The following is a 23,299-nucleotide window of genomic DNA, read 5'->3' as shown; positions in this document are numbered from 1 at the left end:
CAATGGTTGAAAGTTTAAACTGTTCAGCTCATTGAAAAGAGTTAGCAGGCCCATTCAAAATTTCCGCGGGAATTTTTCTAGTTTTTAATATTGTTGAATTTCCAGGAAAACTTCAGGTTTTCGGGGGTGAATCAAAAGTCACCCATAATTATTAAAGGCATGTTTTGCCTGGTGCTTTAGGCCTTAATGGGTTAATGAGCCATTTTTCTCAGTGTCAACTGATAGATGGCGGATTTAGTGGCAGTTTAGTGGATGAAGTGAAACCGGCGTATGATGCACATTACTTGAGGAAGTGCCACCTCGGACACGCAACCACAAGAGGAAGTGGGTAATATGACGTGTTAGAAATGAATCAAAGACTTAAACGACGTTCTCTTTTACCTTGTAGGTGACCTCCAGGAGGGCGTAACAAGGCTTGAGGGAGTCCACGTCCACCGGCACCAGCAGGCGGCTCTCGGCGGCCAGCACAATGAGATGTCGCAGTGCCTGCAGGTGATATCTGCAGAATATAGACATAAAGTCAAAGAGGGAAGCAAAAGCATGTTATGTCACATCCATCTGAAACATTTGTGAGGCCTTGACAAATTGGTTTTAAAATGCAAATCTATTTGAATATGATGTTGAAAGCTTTCAACATTAAATATATTTAATGAGGATGTAGAAATGTTGGGAATACTCCATAATATAGCACACCCCATAATAATGGTTGCTTAATGATACTACAGGTGACAAATATGTAAGCATTGGAGGTCTGCACAATAAGTGCTGTTTTTTTTTTTAAATAATTGATGTCAATCTCACCGGTTGTCCGTGCTGTGTGAGGGGAAGTGAGGGTAGAGGGCACACAACATAGCGGCGATGGCAGAGTTGGAAGTGCTCAAGCTGAACCTGATTTGAAAAAAACCCAAACAAACTCATTTTTAAACCATCAACGCTTGTTACAAATCTCAGAGACACCAATGTTGCATGTGCTACAAAAAAAGATTTAAAAAAAATAAAAAATAAAAACCGCACACCCCCGGGATGACCACTGCTCTCTCATTGCGTTTTGATAATAACTCTTGGCGTCACGAGCCACTATTCAACCTCTCTATAATAATAGCTTCTGATGTTGTAAGTGTGTACTTTGACTAAAGGAGCCCTTATTATTATTAAAACAAGAGTGGGGGTGGTTGGGTCAGGCAATAAACGTCACTCACACACGTGGGGTGACGTTTATTAAGCGTCAGTTAAAGGTTATTTGATTAAAGACGTTCATCTTGTCTTCTTGTATATACATTTGTTAAATGTCCCCTGACTATAATGGTGTTAAAAAAATAATAATAATTCGGCAATATATCGCGATATTACAGTGCACAATTTTTGTATCGATTCAATATACAGCTGAATCGATTTTTAAAGTTAATTTTTTATGGAAATATTCAACAAAATGTCTTAATTAGGGTTAGGGTTCATACTTTAAGCATGGAAGAATGTTATATTAATAGAACATTAAGCCTTAAAATTTGATTTCAATGCTGTTCAAACATGTCTCACAATTATGAGCATGAAGTACATTTTCATACAAATCTTACAGTGTACATGTACAAATTTACTGATAAGCATTTTCTAAATTTGAGTTTAAAAAATCGCAATGAGTGACTTAGATTCGTATCTGGATTAATCGGTATCGAATCGAATCGTGACCTATGAATCATGATACAGATCGAATCACCAGGTACTAAGCAATTAACACCCCTACCTGACTCATATAAAACATGTCTCATCTGAGTCTTGAAAGCTAAAACACACACCGGCAGCAGCAATGTGTTCAAACATGCTCGAAAAATTAGTACTCAACACAGCAGAACAGTACATGGCTGGCTAAGAGTAAAACCCCCTTTTACTGTACATCACCACATAAGAACAACACAAAAAGAAACACAGTTTGTTACAATATGTCTACCTCTAAATAGCCCAATCTTCTGGCCCAGGGGTTGAGGATCATAAGGAAGAAGTTAGTTTTTGAATGTTCTTATTTTTGTAACGCGGAAGTAAAGAAGTGAAGAGTGAGAGGTAGTGACTTGACTGCACTTGACTTGATCGGCAAGAGATATGTGATTGGCCGTAAGCACTTTCCTAAGAAAACAACAATTGTTTGTAAGAAAAGTTTGTTTGTAAGAGGATAACATGCTATTGAAGTGTTTAAGGATCGCTGTTGGGGTTAAAAATGGGTGATTAGAAATGTATCCCTTATCACAAACATACATTTTATAACTTTGAGAAGTTTATTCGTGTAAATTTGCCAATTGCGGCTTGGCTCGGTCCACTCCAAAGGTAGCAGGGGGTTCACTGTTAATATTAATTAATTCTGACCGAATAAAAAATTACAATGACAATGGGTGATGGGTGATGTATTCTCGCGGTATTTGTGAGTTCAGAAACTCCCGAGAACCCATCTTCTATTGCTCCCATTGATTTCCACCGATACGAAACACTGGTGGTTCGGACCAATCACAGAGCGACATTGTATTTGGGGGCGGGATATGCAGCTGTGATGAAAACAAGAAGCGCCGAAGCTGTTGGAAGAAACAAACCAAGCATGGCGACACCGGTGGACGAATGCGTGGACGCCGCAATTAATTCTGTTCTTGCTGAATTAGTTTCTTGTATCCGCATATTAACATTGCAAAACCAACAACAAACTCAACACCATGATATCAGCTAGTCACAACAGTCGCATGTCGGTGACGACATTTTCATCCTTTGCCGTGATTGGTCGAAACAAAAGTTAGGTAGACGTGCACAGGATTCTGCTCTGTCCAATCAGCTCGAAGTGTTGTACAGCATGCCCCGAAATCAATTCCCTCGAGTGAAGAACAAATCAATCTGGCTATTGCCAGGCTAAGGTGTGACAGGTTAGAGGTAAGAACTCGGTGGAAAAGAAACACAGAGAAAACAAATGACGGTAAAAATATGAGTGGAAAGATTAAGTGATAATACACGAAAAGTGACTACAACATTCAGTGAATGCAGACTGGATGAAAACAATAGCACACTGATTCATTCATGAGCATGACCTATGTCCTTGCGGATGCCGTCAGTGACACCTGACATTCAGACTGCGGTCCGAACATTCCTCAGTTAAATGGCTTTCAAATAAATGTGAGCAAAGCTTAATAGAAAAAGTTCATCTGATGACAGCTACGGGCTACGTGGCTCTTTAGATACACAGTGACTTTGCACCTGTGTGAATATATTAACTCATGGGAGGTATATTCAACCTCTATTGTGTCGATTTGTGCGCTATCCATTATCCAAAGAGAATGACATCCAGTCTTAAAACAAAGGAGAGAAAAAAATATTTGTTTTGTAGGCAAGGCTAGATAAATAGGGATTAGAAGTACCAGACAAAGACTCATGCATCCCTTGTTAGCACAGATAAGGTAGCGTGTTGTTTAATTATGACAGTGCTCAACTTTTTTTTTTAATACTTGTATGACAAGTCAGAATGTTGAAAAACAAACATCATCACCATTTAGATAAAAGCAGTGCTTATATCACAAGAAGCAGCAGCAAGAATAAAGAATTTTATAATGTCGTCAATTATTAGCAGATTTTCGCTATTCGCAGCAGGGCTCTATCGCCGTCCCGTGCGAATAACGGGCACCGACTGTATTAGCATTTGGTGAGCACTCATGTAAGCAATCTCACCTTCCCCCTCCTAGGAAGAGCATGCCAAGTGCCATGTGATGAGCCATATGAAAGCCGTAGTTCATCTCGCCACCGGTGCGGTAGTGCAAGAAGCGGCAGAGCTGCAGCACCTTCAGGTTGCCTGTGCCGGACATCACCATGGACATGGACAGCAGAATCATAGACAGTGCCGTTTGCGTGTTGTAGCAGCCCGGCTCCTGCGGGAACCAGAGTGGATGTTGGTGTACGCAAACGCAACAGGATGGTTGCATGTGTAAAGACTTACTGCAGCGGCTGTACCGTAGAAGGTCATAAACTTCATGAAGCTCTTGGCCAATTCGTAGAGGCAGTCGAAGGCATCTGAGTTGGCGGAACCGGCGAAACGCAGGCCCAGCGCCATGCAAGCTCCAGCTGTGATATAGTCCTGCACTTGGCTGAGAGATGGAAAACAACCGCACATCAATGTGGAAAACGTTTTTTTTTAATAAAAAACTTAAAATGTACTGTTTTATATATTTTATCATTTGTAAAGAAGTGAAAATAGTTCCAGTTCAATTTGAACAGACCCCCTTTACATGATAGCAGGTTCACAATTCCTGCTTTCATTACAGTTGTGAGTTTTAAGAATGTGGACTGCCGCCCACATCAATCTTGCCTAATTATTTGGAACACAGTGCAATACCGAGGTAGTACATTGGTGTCTAGGAAGTTAAGGAACTCCAATATGTTGAAGTGACACATCAAGACTTAGAGACATGCTTAGTATGTCAGGGTGAAGCCAAGTTTTCAAAATCAAAACATATGTAAGCCATTTGTTTTATAACACGGTCCCTATCTGCCATTGAATATAACAGCAGGGGATTGAAACTCACATCCACGTCTCCATGTTGATGTTTTCTGGTGAGTCCAAATGAGTCCCCCTCAAGATCTAAATAACAAAAGAAAATTCACACAAATTTAAGAATGAATCGAAATAATAAAAGTGTTACCCATTTGTGTGTTTTCACCTGAGGTATGTTACTTTTGACCCATTCTGTATTAGGGAGGATGTCATCCCACATGATGATGCACCTGGCCAGGGTCTTGAAAGAGCAAGTACAGGATGAACAGTTAATGGTGGTGGTAGGGGTTTAAAAAAATTAAAATAAATTCGCACATTGTACTAACCCTGAGCAGAAGAAACTCTGGCTTGATGAAATCCAAAAGGAACCAAGTATCTGGAGGCTTCAGCCAGTCAGCTATGGATCTGGCAGAGCATAAAGTATTAATGTTAGTGTTAATGCACACACGTCAGTGTGCAATACCTAACAGAACGCGAACACAGAGGTCGATTTTCTCACCGGTTATTGGTCTTCAGATAGATCATGGCAAGGGCCAGTGTGGCCCCAGGACATGTCACATCCACATTGATGGTGTCGCCCTCCTGTTAAGAACCATTAATACAGCTCAGCCAGTATGCTAACTACGAGAAACACATGCAAGGAAGCAAGAGTGAAAAAGATTTTCAGGGTGTATTCCATTCAGTGCACCTTGATCTGGTAGCTAGGAGACTTGTGTCTCTCTCTGCTGGCTCCGACCGGGGCCCTGCGGTGGCCCCCTACCATGTACTGATACAGCTGTTCCGGGACGTTGAGGTCGCTCATCCCAATCAGGTTGCTGCCTTGCTGCAGGGGAGGACAGTAAATTATGTATACATTGTTACATGTTTGAAACTTTTGAACTAAGGCATGTGCTTCCAAGCCGAAATATTTTTGCAGCGGTTGCCTTGCCTCACAAGTAGACCTGTATAGAAGTAAGAGTTAAATTGTGGTGTGTGTGTGTATATATATAGCTCCTTTTTGTGTATGGAGATTCTGATAACCATTATTGGGTAATGGTGAAGGGTTAGGATTTTATTCTATTCCTTATTAGACTAGCAGTACACAATGTTTCAAGTAATATATATTTATATTGTTACATTTTCATTAAGTATTTCTATTATAGTTGTGGAAGTTAATGCTGGGAATACGGTTTGGTATCAGAAGAAATAAAATTGTTTTGACTGTCATTTGCCTATTCTGTTAGCAAAGGGGGGAAAAATTATAAAAAATTGGAAATATTTATTTTTTGGGGGGGGGGGGGGGAAACTTGTATCACCTCAATGTTTCAATGTGCCTTACCCCAAGGCAGACCATTCCAAGAGCTAATCCTGCAGCTAAGGAATAGGACTCCCTATCTGTGCAGTATTCCATCTCTGGACCTGGAGGTCGCCCTGAAGTGAACACAGACAGTTATTGTACAGAGGTAGTGTTAAAGGCATGGCAAATCAATGAACACATGGGTAATGAGTCCGACCAATTTCTGATTGTAGAACTTCAGCAATGTGTCTGTGTCCTGTTCCCTGGTACACAAGCCCAATGCCAATTACAGAAGCAACCTACAGATTGTGGGGGAAAAGTGTGAAAATATACTATTAAAATAAAACAAAAAACAATGTGAATATCTGACTCAGTCTCAAGGAACTCAAGTAAATAGCAGAAAACTCATAACATCATTTGTGTGTGCCAGTCTGACCTGAATGTTGTGTGGTACATCCAGCTCAGTTGATGTGGGAGGAAGCAGGGCGGGGATGTGTATGCTGAGCAGACGGGTGGTCGACACGTCCATGGTGCCTAGTCGAGCTGCGGCCACACCCAGTAGGAGCCCGATGCTGGTCATCTCGTGACCCTGACAAAGACAGGCTTGAGTTGAGCTGTTGAGCTATGTTATTTTTTTGTTTCTAATAAGATTCTAATGTAACAAAATATGGAAAAAGTAAAGTGCTGTGACTACTTTCGGGATGTGAGTCATGTGCACCTTGGTGAGGTAGTCATGAATGTTGAGTGTCCCCAGCTTGGTGAGGTGCCCGTTGAGGCCCAGCGCCATGAGGAAGCCAGCATGCTCATTGGCCATCTCTTGGTTTTTGTTCTTGTTGTAGACGATCCAAGCCGAGTCCACCTGAACACACAAGTGGAAGGCCACTTTATTTATGCATGATCATGAGAACACGTCACAGCCCAGTTGTGGAGACTCGCCTGCGACGCTGGGGCAATCTTGAGTCCAGCAGCCACACCATTGTGAAAACTGGGCCAGCTGGGCATGTTAGCAGGAACATCAATGTTCCCGCTGTTCAGGTCGACCATGGTGTTCCTAGGTGGGGCACGACCTGGAACACATGCAAAAATGGGACATTATGAAGAAATATAAGAATTATAATATAAGAATTAATTGGCATTTAGGATTGAGCAAGTTCATATGTTCACGATGTGCCCTCTGTTTTTGTCAAGAGTTCCATCACGATGGCGGTAAGGGTTTAAACTATTACTTTTGGTGATTACAAAAATGTTAGGGTGGGTGAATTACTGATATTTGCTTCCGGTCTTGATCCCTAACCTCCATGAATAGTGAGGATTGACTATATTTCCCTACCTGTGAGGTTGAGTTTAGGGATGGGTAAAAGTTCCGTGGGTACAGGCTGGTAGGAGAACAGCGTGAAGAGGCCCCTTCCCACTGGAAGGGACATGGTCCTTTGACACAGCTGAAGGAGTCTGGAAAAGAAACAAGGTGATGAAGAGGATGTTAAGATGGACTAAATGAAAGATATTATTTATCGTTGCGATGACACAGGCAAAGAGGACTGACTTGTTCTCTTTCTCCTCTATGTACTCATGGTCGGAGACCTCTGGCAGCTGGACGACGCTGACCCGGACTGGCTTGGAGCTCTGAAGGAGTCTCCGGACCTCCTGGACCCTTAGATCCTGACTCCAGATCAGTCCTGTGACCTGTTAATAAGTGCATGAGATAACATTTTCTCATTATCAAATGATATCTTCCCGATACGCTCTAAGCTCAACAACCGGGGATACCTCCTGGATGATGTCCGACATGCCGTCCTCCTCCTCATCTGCTTCTGTAATCGGGGGAGGCTCCAAGGACAAATTAGAACCCACAGACTGGACATACACACACAACAGTATCAAACAGTAACTATGCGGAATAGTTACACCATGTTAATGATGATTTATATCATATTTACACTCACAGCTTTGCTTTTCGCCAAGGTCATGTTGTGGGCCTGTCTAGTACGGTCCTGCCGGCCAATTAGCAGGCAAACCTCCTCTGACCAATTGGCACAGGGTTGCTCCCGGCAGTGGTAGATGGCATCTCGGATGGGCAGAGCCACGCCGAACGGGACCGACTCCAGGTCCTTGAGGGTGAAACCTGAACCACAGAATGCAAAGCAACAAGGTATGTCCGGGATAAACCACAATCATTGAAAAAGTGTGATAAAACCAACAAAAAGATGTTCACCTTGTGAGGTAAGCCAGACCACGAGCTGCTCAGAGAGGCTCTGACTGCACGACTTGACTTGATTCTCACTTGTCTGTCTGGAATACAGACAAATACACATAATAAATACATTTAATTAATTATAATGAATCAAAGAAAATACACAAATGAACGAACCCACAGGTCTCGCTTTTTGCATCTTTAACTTAACATTTTTATCTAACAAGAGATCAAAGAATCAGCGTAAAATATTAATTGCTTTGTATTTTTTAACCTTTCAAATTCCATTTTGTCTGCACAATTTAGGTTGTATAGTAACCTCTAAAACGCTGGGGATCGGATACAAGTAAATTGATGAAGGGTTTCCTACGAATACCGCAGGGCGGCAGCAAATCACTACTTTGCCTAAAAGAAGCTCCTCAATTCATGCTAACATAGTTCTTTGCATCAAGATGGCACCAAAGGACAACTTTTAATGCTTTGGTCTGAGCAGCAAAACAGTGAAATGGTGTGGGGGGTTTTCAGTGAAGTTAATTTTAACACTATGTCTGCTATTGTGGTTGTAGATCATGTTATTGAGAGCTGTTTCTAACATTTTGGGGCTGAAAATGGCTATAAACATCCTAATTAACTAAACTTTTGCAAACATATTTTTGTCATCCTTATTGATCTATATGCAGTAATTTCTGGACTACAAGGCGCACCCGACTATAAGCCGCGCTAGCTAAATTTGGGGAATAATCGAGTTTGTGTTATGTTTCGGTTTTGTAGGGGTTGGATTTTGTTTATTATGGGTATGTTTGTTGTTTTTGTTTGTGGTTGGTGTTTGTTATGTGTTCCTGATTTCTCCCCTTGTCTCATTATGTCTGATCATGTCCACCTGTGTTTCTTCCCTTCCCAGTGTGTCTGACCAATCGGTTCTCTCAGCCTATTGTTTTCCACAGGTGTGTCTCATTAGTGTTGGTGTATTTAGTCTGTTGTGTTTGTCCAGTCTGTGTCTGTCCATTGTCGTTTCGCCCATGTCTTGCCAGTTCCTTGTCATGCCACTTAAGCTTGCTTTAATTTAGGACTTTGTTGTTTTCTGTCAGCATGTTGTGCACAACCTTGTTTTTGTTTAATTAATAAAACCCTTTTGTTTTGGACTTTACCTCAGCCTCCTCGATCTGCTTATCATTGAGCTATTTATGACGTTTAATAGAATGAAGGTACTACTATTTGTTAAATGTTGGTATCAGTGCTTTACCACATTGTTGCATTAATTCTTTTTCTATTTGTGTTAATTGTAATTGACAAATGCCCTTTAAAAATGGCTAATCAAAGCATTGTGTGCCGATTCACCTTCTGTACTGCTGCTCAGTGGTCTTTTGGCCTGCGGAGGGAAAGAGAGAGGTCAAGAGGCTCAATAATTAGCACCATCATCAGACATCCACGGCTCACGTGTATTGTTTCCATTCAGCGAGTGCAAATTGGAAACATGGGTGAGCAAATTGCACATTCTATGTTCGATTGCTCCTCTGTTGTGTTTGGAGATGATGGCATATGGATGAACGATTAAAAAAAACAAAAACAGGATGCTGTCACAATACATACAAAAATCAATGTCCAATCTTTTGTCAGTGATTTTCAACACCCGATGAAATAACTGCAAGGAGGCGTCATCCTCACAGTATCCTTTTCAAAGCAAAACCATGAGAACAGCCAATCCCGCATCACACGCCTTTATTTTTGCTTCCTGAGCCGGTGTGCGGAGGTTGGCAGGTAATAAGGGTGGTGCGTCGATAAAACACACACAGTGGTTGATGTGTTGGCTCATAGAGTATACACACTGACCTGCAGAGATCTTCACCAGGTACTTGGACACATTGAAGGTGGTGGCTTTGTCATCACCGCTGATGTAGAGAGCATAACTCTGGTGATGAAGAGAAATTATGTATAGGGCTTAGGAAAAGTTACGACTGTAATGGTACACTATAACAATCAAAGTGCATGTTAACTTTGTCCAAAACTTTCAATCATGGCTCACAAATTGTTTGCACTCTTTTTCTTCTTCAGTATGATTTGAGATTTGAAGTTATACACAGTAATAATTAAAATGAGCAGTACAGTAGTTAAGTGGTTAGCATGTCCACACAAATTTTGAAGCCATAAAAACTAAGCAAACATTTTCTTCAGCCGATTGACCATTTGCACCGACGTCACGTGACTACGTGACTGCCCTATAGGCGGACAGCGGAAGGAAATGATTGTTGAATGGAAGTGGACGTGACCCGGAGCGACTTAGTGACTTAGCGACTGTTATTTTACAAATTAAAAGTTATTATTGCCCATAGAGCCATGGAATCTACTACTTCAACCAAAGTTCGCCCGTCAGTCGAAGTTGCACATTTAGTCGGGACTCATAGAGCGCGATATTTACTTAGGTTGGAGATCGCTAGTTTGAAAACAGCCCCTTACCTTCTGTTTTTACCAAGTTAATCAAATCGCCGACTTTGCCGGAATTTACAGCGCACGACCTATATCATTATGTAGTCAATGCCGTCTCTTCTCCTTACACCGGGGCTGATTCAAAAGCTTGTCGCTGGCTGAGTCTCTGGGACGAGATGCTACGCTCACACCCGAGGACAATACACCTCGTAATGCAAAGGTAAAACTTGTTTATCATGCTAACTGACTTATTTTTAAATAGTCCGTTCTATACTGAAATGCTGTGATGATGTTATGTTACTATGTTTACTAGCATGGAACAAATGACTATCGTAGTGGCAAGCTATGCAGTAATTTCATGAATATGACTCCGGCTCCAGAGTGAAAAACTCCAAGCACAAAGACGAAATCCCCCATTATTAAACAGTCAAATGCACTTAATAGATTTGAAGAAGGTGCATTTTAAAACTAAGCTGTGTGTTCGTGCAGTTGGAGTGGATGCTAACTATCTGGCTCGTTAATGTGATTTGAAACATGCAATTCGACACCTCTGTTACAATCTTTGAGTGTACGTTTACTAGTAAAATGTATGAACATTTATCTACTAATTACAACATTTATCTACTAACCTCGCAAAAAATGATCGCTGCAAATCCGTGAATACTTTGTGTGCTGCCAGTCCTTTCTGTTTATTGCTGCTATTGCTGCTATATGACCATTTTATAAGATAATCGATTAGATAAAGGACTTTACGCTGTACAAGATTCAATGGTTACAATACAGGCAAGTGGCTCTTTTGCCGTCCGGCGTCCCGGAGGAGGCGTTCCCATGAGGGCTGTGACGTCACATACAAAAGGTCAATAACGAAAACTTACAGTATTTAGTCCAATGAAGTCTGCCAAGCAAAGAGCTAAAAACTAACAACAAATAATAGATAGACTACAGATGGAAATGGTCTTTTTGTTAAATCTGATGCAAAAAGCACTGGGAGAACGTTCAAACGCCACACAGAAAGAACAAAGCTGAGATTCTAACCCAGAAACTCTAGACGGTGAGGCAGACGCATTAACCACTATGTAACTGTTCTGCTCCCTTAGTGAATTACTCACCACAAAATAAATGTATAAAAGTGAAACGAGTTCTCCTCACGTCATACATAACGAGGGAGGTTGTGTTCCTTGCTGGATCAAAAGGTTGAACCCGACTGCTGTCCTGACAAATTACAGTGTGCGCTTCTCAAACAATAATTGCTCTTCATGCAACACACGCACTGAAAACTCTTTACCCTCACGTACTCAAACTCTAAGCATCTAATACATTTAATGCTCTTTTCCTATGTATACCCTTTATCTAAACTCAGATTTTTTGGGGGTAATTTTGGACATGATTTATGACTTTTGGGGGATTTGTGTATATGAGCAGGGACGTACCAGGACCAATAGCCGGATCCTGTGGCAGACACCGGGCAGGTAGGGGAAAGGCGGGACCTCCTCCCTTCGGAGACAGCTACTGAGCCAGCTGAAGACGCAGGGAGGTTCTGCTCGCAGAAAGGACGGATGCTGCATCTGACCACTTAGAGCTGACAACAAATAATAAGATTGATAAGTAGCCAAACATTATAACTGTTGAATTATGAAGTCTTACTCTGGTCTATGAGGCAGCTCTCTATGAATCCATTGATTAATGAGGGGTAGTCTCTCCAGTACAGATCCACATAGTCCTCTAACTGCAGGTCTCTGCAAAGAAAATTGTGCTTACATTACTCAGGTTAGGGCAGAAAATTACACTAAATCCACATATGACAATGTAGGTTCCCAACATAGTTGGCATAGTACAATGTATCGTACTGTGAAAGTAATTTAATTGCTCAGTTATCTAATGAAAACTAATTTAAAAAATCTCTGTTAAATATAATTGTTACAAAATAGAAATTATATTATACACTACAGGGTACAACACTGTGGACAAACATTACATTATTACAGTTTCATTAAAAAAACACAACCACTAAATTGTAATTTAGCTCATAAAAGCAAAACCAAAAGGGCTTTACAGGCTCTTTTAGATGCTAGTAATAATATTAATATATTATATAATAAAATTATATATTATATTATAGATCATAATATATTATATAATAATAGGCGGCACGGTGGCTGAATGGTTAGCACATCCGCCTCCCAGTGCAGAGGACGTGAGATTGAGTCCGGGCTTCGGCCTTCCTGGGTGGAGTTTGCATGTTCTCTCCATGCTTGCGTGGGTTTTCTCTGGGTACTCCGGTTTCCTCCCACATTCCAAAGACATGTATGGCAGGTTAATTGAACACACACAAATAGTCCATAGGTGAGATTGTGAGTGTGGATGGTTGTTCGTCTCTGTGTGCCCTGCGATTGGCAAACAACCAGTTCGGGGTGTACCCCGCTTACTGCCCGAAGCCAGCTAGGATAGGCTCCAGCACCCCCCGCGACCCTTGTGAGAACAAGCAGTTAAGAAAATGGATAGATGGATGGAATAATATTATTATTATTATTATTAATATTATTATTATTATTATAAGATAATGTGCATTCATCCTGTAATTCCTCGACTGGGAGCCACTGTGTGATTATTTACACATGCAATGATTGGCATCACTGGACAAGTGGCCACACGCTATTGAGTGCAACGTACATCTCTACCTCGGCAATGTCCGTTTGCTACTCTCAAGCTAATTGTTGTGTCACTCGACATGCTATAAATATTTCCCTTCATCTTCATGCAACGACTGCAAGAAGAAGAGGAGGAGGCGGCCTGAGTGCTGCAAGATGGCAGCTGACCTAAAGGATGATGATTTCAGCAGCTTTTTGAAGAAACACAAAGGCCCTGGGACAAGGACACACAGTAAGGAACTGCGCATGCTCACATGCTTTTACTGTATATGACTCCATGCACATACAATATGCGTGTTTAAAACCAGGACACAAATTGGTTCTCCTCTCCCTTATGACATTCAGCTTTGTTGTGGAGTGGTAATTAACAACATTCTGAATCAGACATGTTCTTTTTTTCTTTTTTTTTACTTCACATAATCAATAGTTTTTAATTTAGCATGAGCACTTCCTCCCACATAGCTCCGCGTGTCCATTTATCTAAACCGGGTGATTTTTAAAGGGAGCAATGCAGTTAAGAAAAAAAACATTTGAAAAAAATTGAAAGGGATTACACACTACGGTATTTTAAGCCCTTCTACAGTTAACTATAGGCATATAATGATTAAATCTTACCTTTGACACCATGGCGATGTAATTTTTAATGAAATATTAGGTGTTTTGCTGGTTAGTTTTCTAATGCAGAAGTAAAACGCATGGTTCAGTAAAACCCCGCCTCTCCCCGTGTGCTTGCCGCAACCCCGGCGAGCTGGCTGCAGTTGTTGGGGCTCTGCGTTTGAAAACTCCTTTGAATGGCCACGCAACGCAAGCCATCAATTCTTCAATAAACATTTAAAACAAAACGGCTCCTTGCTGCAAGAAATTGTGGAGGAGAGGGAAGAAGAGAGTGGAAAGAAACACCAGACCTGGTGGTTCGTGCGCTCGCCCTGAAAGCAGCAAGTCGGCGGTACGCGACGACTTGCTGCTTTTAGTGCGAGCGCACTAACCACTACACCATCCGTCCAGTTAGGCCAATTGTTATTTCATTGCACTTTGGCATTGCAAATGTGAAGTATAATTGATTGCTTTGAATTCATTTGTACAGAATGTCTACTGATAAAGGCTACTTTTGTCACTGGGCGTGCGCTTAGTCCGCAGAGGCGGTGCGGGGGTGGATCTACTCCTAATGACGTCAAAAAGTGCCAACAGCTCGTTTTCTCAGGTTGGGAGGGGCTGGTGCTTGGAGAGCAGAATGACCTAGAATTACTCTTAGAGGGGCGAATGGGGGAAAACACAACTTTTGTGATGTTTTTTGGTGAGGATTTATAACTTTAACATGGCTAAAAGCTCCAAAAAGTTATTTTTCACATTGCTGTCCCTTTAACAGCAGCAAAAAAGAGAGCCAAGAGACAGACTTCACCAGTGTTTTACACATTTCACAAAAAAAAATTCCAAAAATTTTTCCAACAATAATGTGACCTATAACATGTACGCACAACTCAATTAAAAAACTTTTTTTAATGGTATCGAGGGGAAGTAAAAATAAACAACTGCAATAATAAGGCTGCACAGGTGTGCACACCCCCGAGTGGGACGTGGCTATGTTCAGAATTGACCATCACATTCAAGCTCAAGATAATCGGGCTCAGCACACACCTGTCACAATTTGAAGCACCCCTGATTATCACAAATATTTCAGCTGTTCTAGTAGGCTGAAATTTTCACCTTTGTACCACCAGACAGTAATACATTTTCACATATGTATAGATTGTTATATGGTCCAATGCAACCAAGGTTGAACTTTTTGGCCATCATTACAAAATGTGCTTGGCGCCAAACGCACCATTGCTCATCGGCAAAACAACACCATACCTACAGTGAAGCATGATGGTGGAAATGGGGTATTAGACAAGCTGGAAGGAATTAGGAAAAGCTTACTAGATGAAATCATGATTTTGAATGTGATTGGTTATATCTGGACATAGCCACATCCTAATGAGCGGGTGTGAACACTTTTGCACTGACACCATATCTTAGTCAGTTGTTTATTTTTTCACTCCCCTCTCAAAAAGATTTTTATATTTTAAAATCCTGGCATTTGAAGAGGGGTGTGAACACTTTTTATTTCCACAGTATGCCTCTAGTCATGAGTTAAAATGTTTGTCCTGACTGCATTCCTGTTGAACAGACCACGTTCACGCAAAGACCGGCGCGCAATCAAGCCTCTTCAGCGTGGCGAGAAAGAAACTCGCAAAGGTTAAGAGCATTGTGATTGATTGGTGACAATGACAGACAATGCGGAGTGGGAGGCAAAAGCGCTCTTCAGCGTAATTGTCCAGTGCTGGTTTTTGTCGTGAGAAGCTCCACAATGAAATGACCTTCGCATTTGATTTGACTTTGCAACTGTTCAACTGAGTAACATTCTGTCTGAACAAGGTAAATGGAGGCATTCTGGGAATGGATTTTGTGTATGAAGTACTTTATCATTTCAAGTGTTGCCACATGCTGATTGTGAAAGCTGTCATGTAAAGGTGACAACCTCTCAATACCAATCAGCCTGAGATTAAAAGCTCATTAGTGAAGGAGTCTCTGAAAGCTCCTTGGAATAAGCACAACATAAACAACTGCCTCCTCAATGCAGAGACTCCGAAAATTGGCCGCAATTGAAAACAAAACGTTTCCACACAACCCAGAGAGGAAATAAATCTACAACAACAATTTACATTAATTTAATGTTGTTTAGATGACATGAATTAATTTGTGGTAAACTTCCAATATTAACTGGTGAAAATCCACATTACATTCTGTATACCAGGGATCAGCAATCTTTTTGAAGCTTAGATCTATTTCCTTACTCCTGAATAATGTCAAGGGCTACCAGTTGTATTCACACTTCTGAAATGGCAAATTTGCTCAAATTGCCTTTACTGTAATAATATTTGTTGTTCTTCCCTATACAGTAATAATAATTGATGATATTAAAACGCAAAAGAGACAGGCAGGAATTTACCTGGCGAGTTGCTGCAGAAGACAAACCAAGGACGAGGCACCCTCTCGGTGCAGCTCGTTGAGCAGCAGCTCCTGATAGAGCAGGTGGAGAACGTAGAAGAGGGCCGGAATGTGAGCGAAGAGCGGCGCCGTGCTGTCCAAGGTGCTGGAGGGCGGCGATGACTGGATATCAAACACGGGACACAGGAAGTGAATTGAACAATTCAGAAACTTTTCTAGACTTTCCATTGCAGACTCTTGATTGATTTGGTCACATACCAACGAGATGTCCTCTTCTTCCAGGATGACACTTGCGTTCAAGCCACGAGAGTCCGCTGGTCTGTCCACAAAGTGGGAATCTATCTGGCGGTGGTAATGACATCTCAGCAAGTATTCCCAGTCCTAAGCAGAAGGAAGGCACACACACATGGTTTTGATTACTGTTAGTTAATTATAACAAAGTGTAGAAGTGTAGTATTGTTTTACGGGAGAACCAAAAATTAAGTTATTTCATTCATATTTATTTTTAATTAATCGGTTATCGGAATTTTAATCTGCCAAACATCGGAATCGGCCTCAAAAAGTCCATATCAGTCAGGCCTTGCTTTTGACTCCACATGAAAAACAAGAACCATGTTAAAAAAAACAAAAAAAAACACTTAGCACTCGGCCTGGGTTAAAAAAATAATATATATTTTTTTTATCAATATCGAATCAATATTCCTTTTCAGAGCCCAATATCAATATATATTATTATATACATAAATCATATATATATATATATATATTATATAAAAAGAAATACTTAGCACTAGGCCTGAGTTTAAAAAAATATCGAATCGATATTCCTTTTCATAGCCCAATATCGATACATAAAACCATGAATCAATACTTTTTAATATGGCTACCAAATGCAAATGCAGTGTTGTAGTATTATTTTATGGGTGAACAAAAAATGAAGTTATTTCATTCATTTTTATTTTTTTATTAATCGTTTATCTGAATTTATTACGCCAAACATCTGAATCGGCCTCAAAAAGTCCATATCAGTCAGGCCTTTCTTTTGACTCCACATGAAAAACAAGTACAATGTAAAAAAATAAAATTATATGTATATATATATATATATATATTTCTCTTTTTTTTCTTTTTTAAACACTTAGCACTAGAGGCCTGGGTTTAAAAAAAATATCGAATCGATATTCCTTTTCATAGCCCAATATCAATACATAAAACAATGAATCAACTTTTTAATATGGTTACCAAATGTAAATGTGACTTTGTGTTATTCAGAATACCCCAAGAGGAGGCCAGTGTTCTTGCCACTTTATTTACATAGCCCTGTTGTTGTAATCGATTTTAATTATTATTTATTGTTTTGGTCATGTGCAATAAAACATACATGATTAATGTAACTGCATTGGATTGAATTTTAAATCAAAATTTTTTTTTTAATGTTTCATACTAATGCACCAAATAAGAGCAAGAAGTTTCTACTATTTGCAGCATTAATACTTCTGAGAATGTCTTCCATATACAAGTAAAATTGGTACTGCATGAAATCCCTAACTGAATCGAAAATCAATGTGAATCGTGAATCGAATCGGGCCCCTCTAAATTTAATCAAATAGATTTTGGAAATCTGAGTCAATACCCAGCCCTACAAACACCATCATCATGGCCAATATGAAAATAAAGTAGGGTAGTAGCAGTAGGTATAACACCCCCCCCCCAATTTTTTTTATTCCTTAATATTTTTAATATTATTGTAAGCTGCTGTAACATTATGCACCGTTTGAACATTAACACTGTACTTAAGTACCTGTATGGGCAATAGGCGAATAAAAAAAATAATGATTTAATTAAAATGTATTGCACATAAAAAGTTGGATTAAAATTGGACCTAAATAAATGCAAATAGTTCTTAAAACTGGGTACCACGTTATTGCGGGGAAACACTGCATGCTGCATTAACAGTTTGTACAGTATATTAGAACATGCAAAAATAATTGGCGGCCAGTATAGTAATGCTGAAGTTACCCTCTTTTTTTCTTTTTTTTAATCAATAGGTAAGTGCAATTTTGATATCTGCATATGGAGGTTGTTTTAAGATATTCAAATTTACCAAGATGCACCTGTATAACCAAGTATAGTTTATTATTAGTTACGCACCTCATCAGAGCCTCCATCACAGGGGCGAGCTTTCTTGGCCGCAATCACCGGTGAGAGTGGCACTTCAAAATTCAGCTGGGTGAGGGGGAGAGGAGCACAGGGCATGAGAGTCAGAATTAATCGTGAGAGTCATTAATTCATGGCAGAATTAGCTCTTCTTGGTTTTAATTAGGGGGAAAAAAAACACCAACTCACATTTTGTGTCCAGGTCAGGCGCTCCGTGTTGTAGCCCATCAGCTTCAGGAAACACGTGATGAACAGATTCCACTCGTCATGGGCGCTGGTTCCACCGGGGGCATTGATGATGGTGTACCACTTCACCAAAACCTACAAGTGAAATATGAAGTTAAAGCCCAAATGATTCACATTGTGAATTAACGTAAATTTTTATTTGTTGAATGGAAAGAAATGAAGAAAGTGGGGACACAAAATTGACTTTTTAATTGTTCTAACTGGGTTTCTGTAGTGCATGTCTACCTATCAAGTGTGAAATTAAATAACTAAATATATTCTTAGCTACCTAGTTCCCAAAAAAATATATTCTATGCATGAGACACATTGAATTTTGCCACATCGTGATAAAACACTGGGGCTGATTAACAAAATACTGCACACACAGAGTTTGTTTATTGGCCTATGACTTTGCAGCTAGGCTGGCTTTAGATTCACCATTCTTAAAGAAAAGCCCTATCATGATCATATTAAAACCAAGGTAAGCAGAACTGCAGTGTTAGCACAGATTAGCATTATGTAATGGTTTTATTAGCATTAGGTTCTGATAAGCGGCAGATACTTGAATGCTTCACAATGTTGTTGACTTGGGGGCGGTTGACAGCGCTGTGCAATTAATTGAAATTCAATTTAAAAAAAATATTATTACACTCCACAATTACAAAATCAGCATAATCGCTTAATAATAAGCTTAATACTAATATTTGAGTTGTTCAAATTTATACATTTGCCCCTTTTTTGAAATTTATAAATATCAAATTTAATACATTTAATTTCATCCAAAAGTAATTAATTTCCAGGAAAACTTCAGGTTTTCGGGGGGTGACTCAAAAATCACCCTTAGGTTTTAGAAGCATGTTTTGCCAGGCACTTTAAGCCTTAATGGGTTAAGACCTGTTCGAGTTTTGATGACTAAAGAACACAAAAAGCTATCCACAGTTTTTTTTTCCCCTGGTGAAAAATGAGAGTCAGTCTACCCTTTCGGTAAGTTTGGTGCTTATATTGTCACCGAACACATTATTCTGTGGGTCTTTAAAGATGACTCAAAAATCCTCTAAAACAGCTGGCAATACAACTCTGCTTTGAAAATGGCTTGCAATAAATGACTTCAGACACTTGGAAAATAAAGTTGTGTAGTGTCAGATATTAATGAAAAATATTGTGTCATACATTTAAATGTTGTTTTCAATAAAGAAAAAAGAACTCTGATGATCAAAAGTGTCCACAAACCTTCATGGCAGCATCCTTGGGCAGGATGAAACGGATGGCCTGAAGACATTTCCTCACTAAATAAAAACAAAGAAAAGAGAAACGTGAAGAGTACAATATTAGAAATTCTTAACTCATAAAATTGCTATTATTAAACTACAGAAAATGACCATCCTTTGCCCAACAGCAGAGACCACAAAGGAAACTAAACAACGAAGAACCGGCACTACAATGGTAAGTGATTTTGACCAATACCATTCACCGTCGACCAGAATATCTCCAATGGAAATCCCGAAATGAAAAGGTCAGCTGCGAGGCAGATTAATGCCATTTAATTAGGGTGAGGTGAAAGCCTTATCTGCAAGATTGATTAATAAATAATGAGCACAGACCAGAAAAAAAGTCTGATGCATACAAGGTACTTGTAATTAGGCACAAATTTAGCATTACAGAGATTAACTAAAAATCTGTGGATTCCACCTCATCCAAACGGGGATGAATCAGCACCAATAACGAGGCGCATGTTCAACATCATCCTCTTATAACAGCCCATGTACTGTACTTTTTACAGATCTGGAAAAACACATATGCCTCTCCCTGGCAATATTACACCACATGGCTCTCTATGAACTGGACAAGAACTCACAGGTTGCAGGTTGAAATGTTTAGTTTTCTCCAAGTGTTCTTAAATTAGAATTTATCATCATCTGCTATAATGATTATAGCAGTGTGTTTGTACCTTGTAATGGCATCCTCAATACGTCACAGTAACAATGTAGGGCGCATCACAAACCTAATTTCCAGAACCTGTCTGTTCTGACTCAGCCAGAACAGTGTGTGTGTGTGTGTGTGTGTGTGTGTATGTGTGTGTGTGTGTGTGGGGGGGGGGGGGGGTCTGACCAAAAGCAGGTTTTTAATATATCAGCATGCATACACTAGTTACCGCCACAGGGCGGGGGTGACAGTGACGTCTGTCCAATGTCTGGTTTACATGAGCCCTACGCAAATTATTGAATTAAAAGTGATGATTGTGGTTACTACATCATACATGTACTATGTAATATATTGATCTGAATGAGAATGGTTGACATTTAAAAAGTTAATAGAATGCTAATTTCAATTCATAACACAATATGAGTTTGCATCTATTAACTAAATTTCCAAATTAGAATTATAATGATATCAAAAATGATTTTTTTTTTTTACATTTTGCACTGACAACATTTGGAAATGCACGGTTTTTATAATCATTTCATATTTTTTGTTGTTATTATTTGAATAATTTTAGAAGATATGTGCCCTGTAAAAGGACTTTTAGTGTTGCTGCATGCAAGAAAGAAATCTTACCCAGCTCCGAGACAGCAATGTCTGGGATGGAGATTCTCAGCATGGTGCCATTACTTAGTTCCTACAGAAACAACAAATTATTATTCATATATAGAACTAATTCAATGTCTTCGAGACATTGCTTCTGCAGTGCAGACAATTTGCACACAACATTTGTACATCAACAAAGCCGAAATGAGAATCACACGAAATGAATAAAAACATGCTCATTAGAGGGCTTAAAGACTTTAAAGGGAAAAAAACACACACACACACACACACAAACCCACCAGAGTTACACGGTTGCTGACGGGGTCCCGCAGGGTGTGGATGTAGGGCATGGCCTGCTGGAAGGCGTAGTCCTCTAAAAAAGACACTTCGTGGTGCTTCATGTTTAGACCCTTTATCTCAGACACTGGCGAGGGCATGACAGTCTGAGGGAGACATTGGATGATGACGAAATTAAAGTATAGTGAAAACTCATTCACTTAGGCTGTTCACACTGCAGCTCAATTCCGATTTCTTCACAAGTATCTGATTTTTTTCATGCAGTGTGAACGGTACAATTCCGATTTTTTCCACACCCAACCTGGGCCTCTTTCGTATGTGGATATAAATCGGATATGTATGCGATGCATCTGCACTGTGAACGCTCATCCGCATGCATCAGATTCATACGTCATCAAAAGCCTGATATTCGTTCTGCGCAGGCAGGAGAGTGCTTGGAAGGGAGACTACTGACACGTCTGTGAATATATACAAAGCTGTTTTGAGTAACAGTGTTACATTTGTATTTGTCTTTAATTTAATCACACTTGAAACATGAAGCCTTAAAGTTGACATGTATGGCGATAGTAGAAATTCAGCCTTGCAAACGGTTCATCACGAACGGCGATGACGTGACGTCATCTTCAGTAGACTTCTCAATGAAATGAGAAAGTCGAGGAGTGTCCCCTCATTTCCCCCAAATTACCTCTTCCAACCTTGCAACTCTGGAGACATGAGATGAAAAAAATAAGTCCGACTGATTTCTGTTGCTGTTTGTATACAGCACATTCAAAACTGACGCACAAACAAGCCGAGGATAGCAGCCAACCAGGAGCGAGCGTGAAAACAGTCCACCAACCAGGAGCGCAGGCGTTCGCACAGCTGAATTTGCATAATGTATGCAGACAAGACATATGAATCGAACTCCAAACACATCCGCGAAACAAGTACACCAATCTGTAACGTGCGTTGGCACAGCTAATTTTGCATATGACACTGCTAAAAGTCGCTTGCTTCAGCTGGCGGTAAAACGTAGCGAGTCGGGACAGTATTTACTTCCGTGAACACCGCAACGTGCCATCGTTGTTTTGGGTGTACGTCGCTCGAGGTGCGCTCTTTACGCATGCGAGTCGCATCACGGGCGCGTTGCGTTCACATTAGATTTTGCATTTGTTTTTGTAATGTGAACGGTGCATAAAAAGATCGGATTTAACAAAAAAATCTTAATTGGGCATCACGCCCTGCAGTGTGAACATAGCCTTAGTCATTGTTTTTGTCATCTTATGGTATCTTTGTGTACAGCACATTCACAACTGCTTTTCCTGACGTTTTTACAACACACCTCATCGATTCTTTGCAACTGCCTGCTGCTAGCATTAGTAGGCGTGCTAACTTGCGCCAGCGGCGTGTAGAGGCCAACGTGGTGGTTGTTCAGACTGAAAGTTGACGGCAGCAGGCCAGGCACAAACACCTTGCTGACCTTGAGGGATAAAAAAAATAAATACCGGTAAATAAATTTAAAAAATAAATACCAGTAAATACATTTAAAAGATAAATAAATCAATACATCGCATGTGCAGGAGACAAATTCATCGCCGTCCTTACCCGGGTGACACCTGTGTAGAGAACCAAGCTGCCACAGGCCTCCAAAACCAGCATCGCGTCGATATTCTGCGAGGGCAAAAAGTTACAAAATAAAATAAAATCCTGTGAACCCCTGCTATTGCACAGTTCACTGTTCGCACACCTACTATATCGCTGAATTTTTAGCGATCCATTTTTAGGGTTTTTTACAGTATGCTGTACAGGAAAGTCAAAATTTAGAATTGCATGCCTTCAGCGTAGGCCACAACATACCAGGCAGCACGGAGCTCTATAGTGGAAGACATAATTAAGATCAAGAAGAGGACATTTATAATTACCAAAACATATATAACATCTTATTTATTTTTCTATTCTATTATTGATTCAATTTTGTTATATCTGCGCCATACAGCATGAACAACTTTGAATGTGTTGGGAGGGGTAAAATATTAAAATTATGTTTTTTATATGGTCTCCATCTATCGCGCATT

General features: G+C 40.1%; 1 protein-coding gene across 2 annotated transcripts in view; it reads right to left on the bottom strand.

Annotated features, from left to right (window-relative positions):
- Positions 1–23,299, bottom strand: part of anapc1 (anaphase promoting complex subunit 1) — a 36,828-nt gene that overhangs the window by 7,589 nt on the left and 5,940 nt on the right. For both annotated transcript variants that reach the window (XM_086093371.1, XM_086093372.1), the window contains exons 14-45: positions 22,830–22,895; positions 22,567–22,704; positions 21,248–21,391; positions 20,979–21,039; positions 19,653–19,708; positions 18,387–18,518; positions 18,192–18,266; positions 16,299–16,421; positions 16,042–16,202; positions 12,049–12,140; positions 11,835–11,983; positions 9,811–9,889; positions 9,319–9,349; positions 8,002–8,078; positions 7,733–7,911; positions 7,557–7,643; positions 7,333–7,472; positions 7,120–7,238; positions 6,726–6,856; positions 6,508–6,648; positions 6,226–6,378; positions 6,007–6,088; positions 5,832–5,923; positions 5,202–5,336; positions 5,013–5,095; positions 4,840–4,918; positions 4,680–4,754; positions 4,545–4,600; positions 3,959–4,106; positions 3,694–3,890; positions 802–888; positions 382–499 (exon numbers count right to left, since the gene is read on the bottom strand). In XM_086093371.1, the coding sequence (XP_085949497.1) occupies positions 382–499; positions 802–888; positions 3,694–3,890; positions 3,959–4,106; positions 4,545–4,600; positions 4,680–4,754; positions 4,840–4,918; positions 5,013–5,095; positions 5,202–5,336; positions 5,832–5,923; positions 6,007–6,088; positions 6,226–6,378; positions 6,508–6,648; positions 6,726–6,856; positions 7,120–7,238; positions 7,333–7,472; positions 7,557–7,643; positions 7,733–7,911; positions 8,002–8,078; positions 9,319–9,349; positions 9,811–9,889; positions 11,835–11,983; positions 12,049–12,140; positions 16,042–16,202; positions 16,299–16,421; positions 18,192–18,266; positions 18,387–18,518; positions 19,653–19,708; positions 20,979–21,039; positions 21,248–21,391; positions 22,567–22,704; positions 22,830–22,895 (3,486 nt within the window). The remainder of the gene's footprint in view (positions 1–381; positions 500–801; positions 889–3,693; positions 3,891–3,958; positions 4,107–4,544; positions 4,601–4,679; positions 4,755–4,839; positions 4,919–5,012; positions 5,096–5,201; positions 5,337–5,831; positions 5,924–6,006; positions 6,089–6,225; positions 6,379–6,507; positions 6,649–6,725; positions 6,857–7,119; positions 7,239–7,332; positions 7,473–7,556; positions 7,644–7,732; positions 7,912–8,001; positions 8,079–9,318; positions 9,350–9,810; positions 9,890–11,834; positions 11,984–12,048; positions 12,141–16,041; positions 16,203–16,298; positions 16,422–18,191; positions 18,267–18,386; positions 18,519–19,652; positions 19,709–20,978; positions 21,040–21,247; positions 21,392–22,566; positions 22,705–22,829; positions 22,896–23,299) is intronic.

The sequence above is a fragment of the Leptonotus elevatus genome, chromosome 13 (assembly GCF_054856555.1).
Source record: "Leptonotus elevatus isolate MCC_2025b chromosome 13, RoL_Lele_1.0, whole genome shotgun sequence".
In the NCBI taxonomy this organism is placed as follows: domain Eukaryota; kingdom Metazoa; phylum Chordata; class Actinopteri; order Syngnathiformes; family Syngnathidae; genus Leptonotus; species Leptonotus elevatus.
Note: the sequence above shows the minus strand (reverse complement) of the source record. Positions and strands in the feature narration are given on the sequence as shown.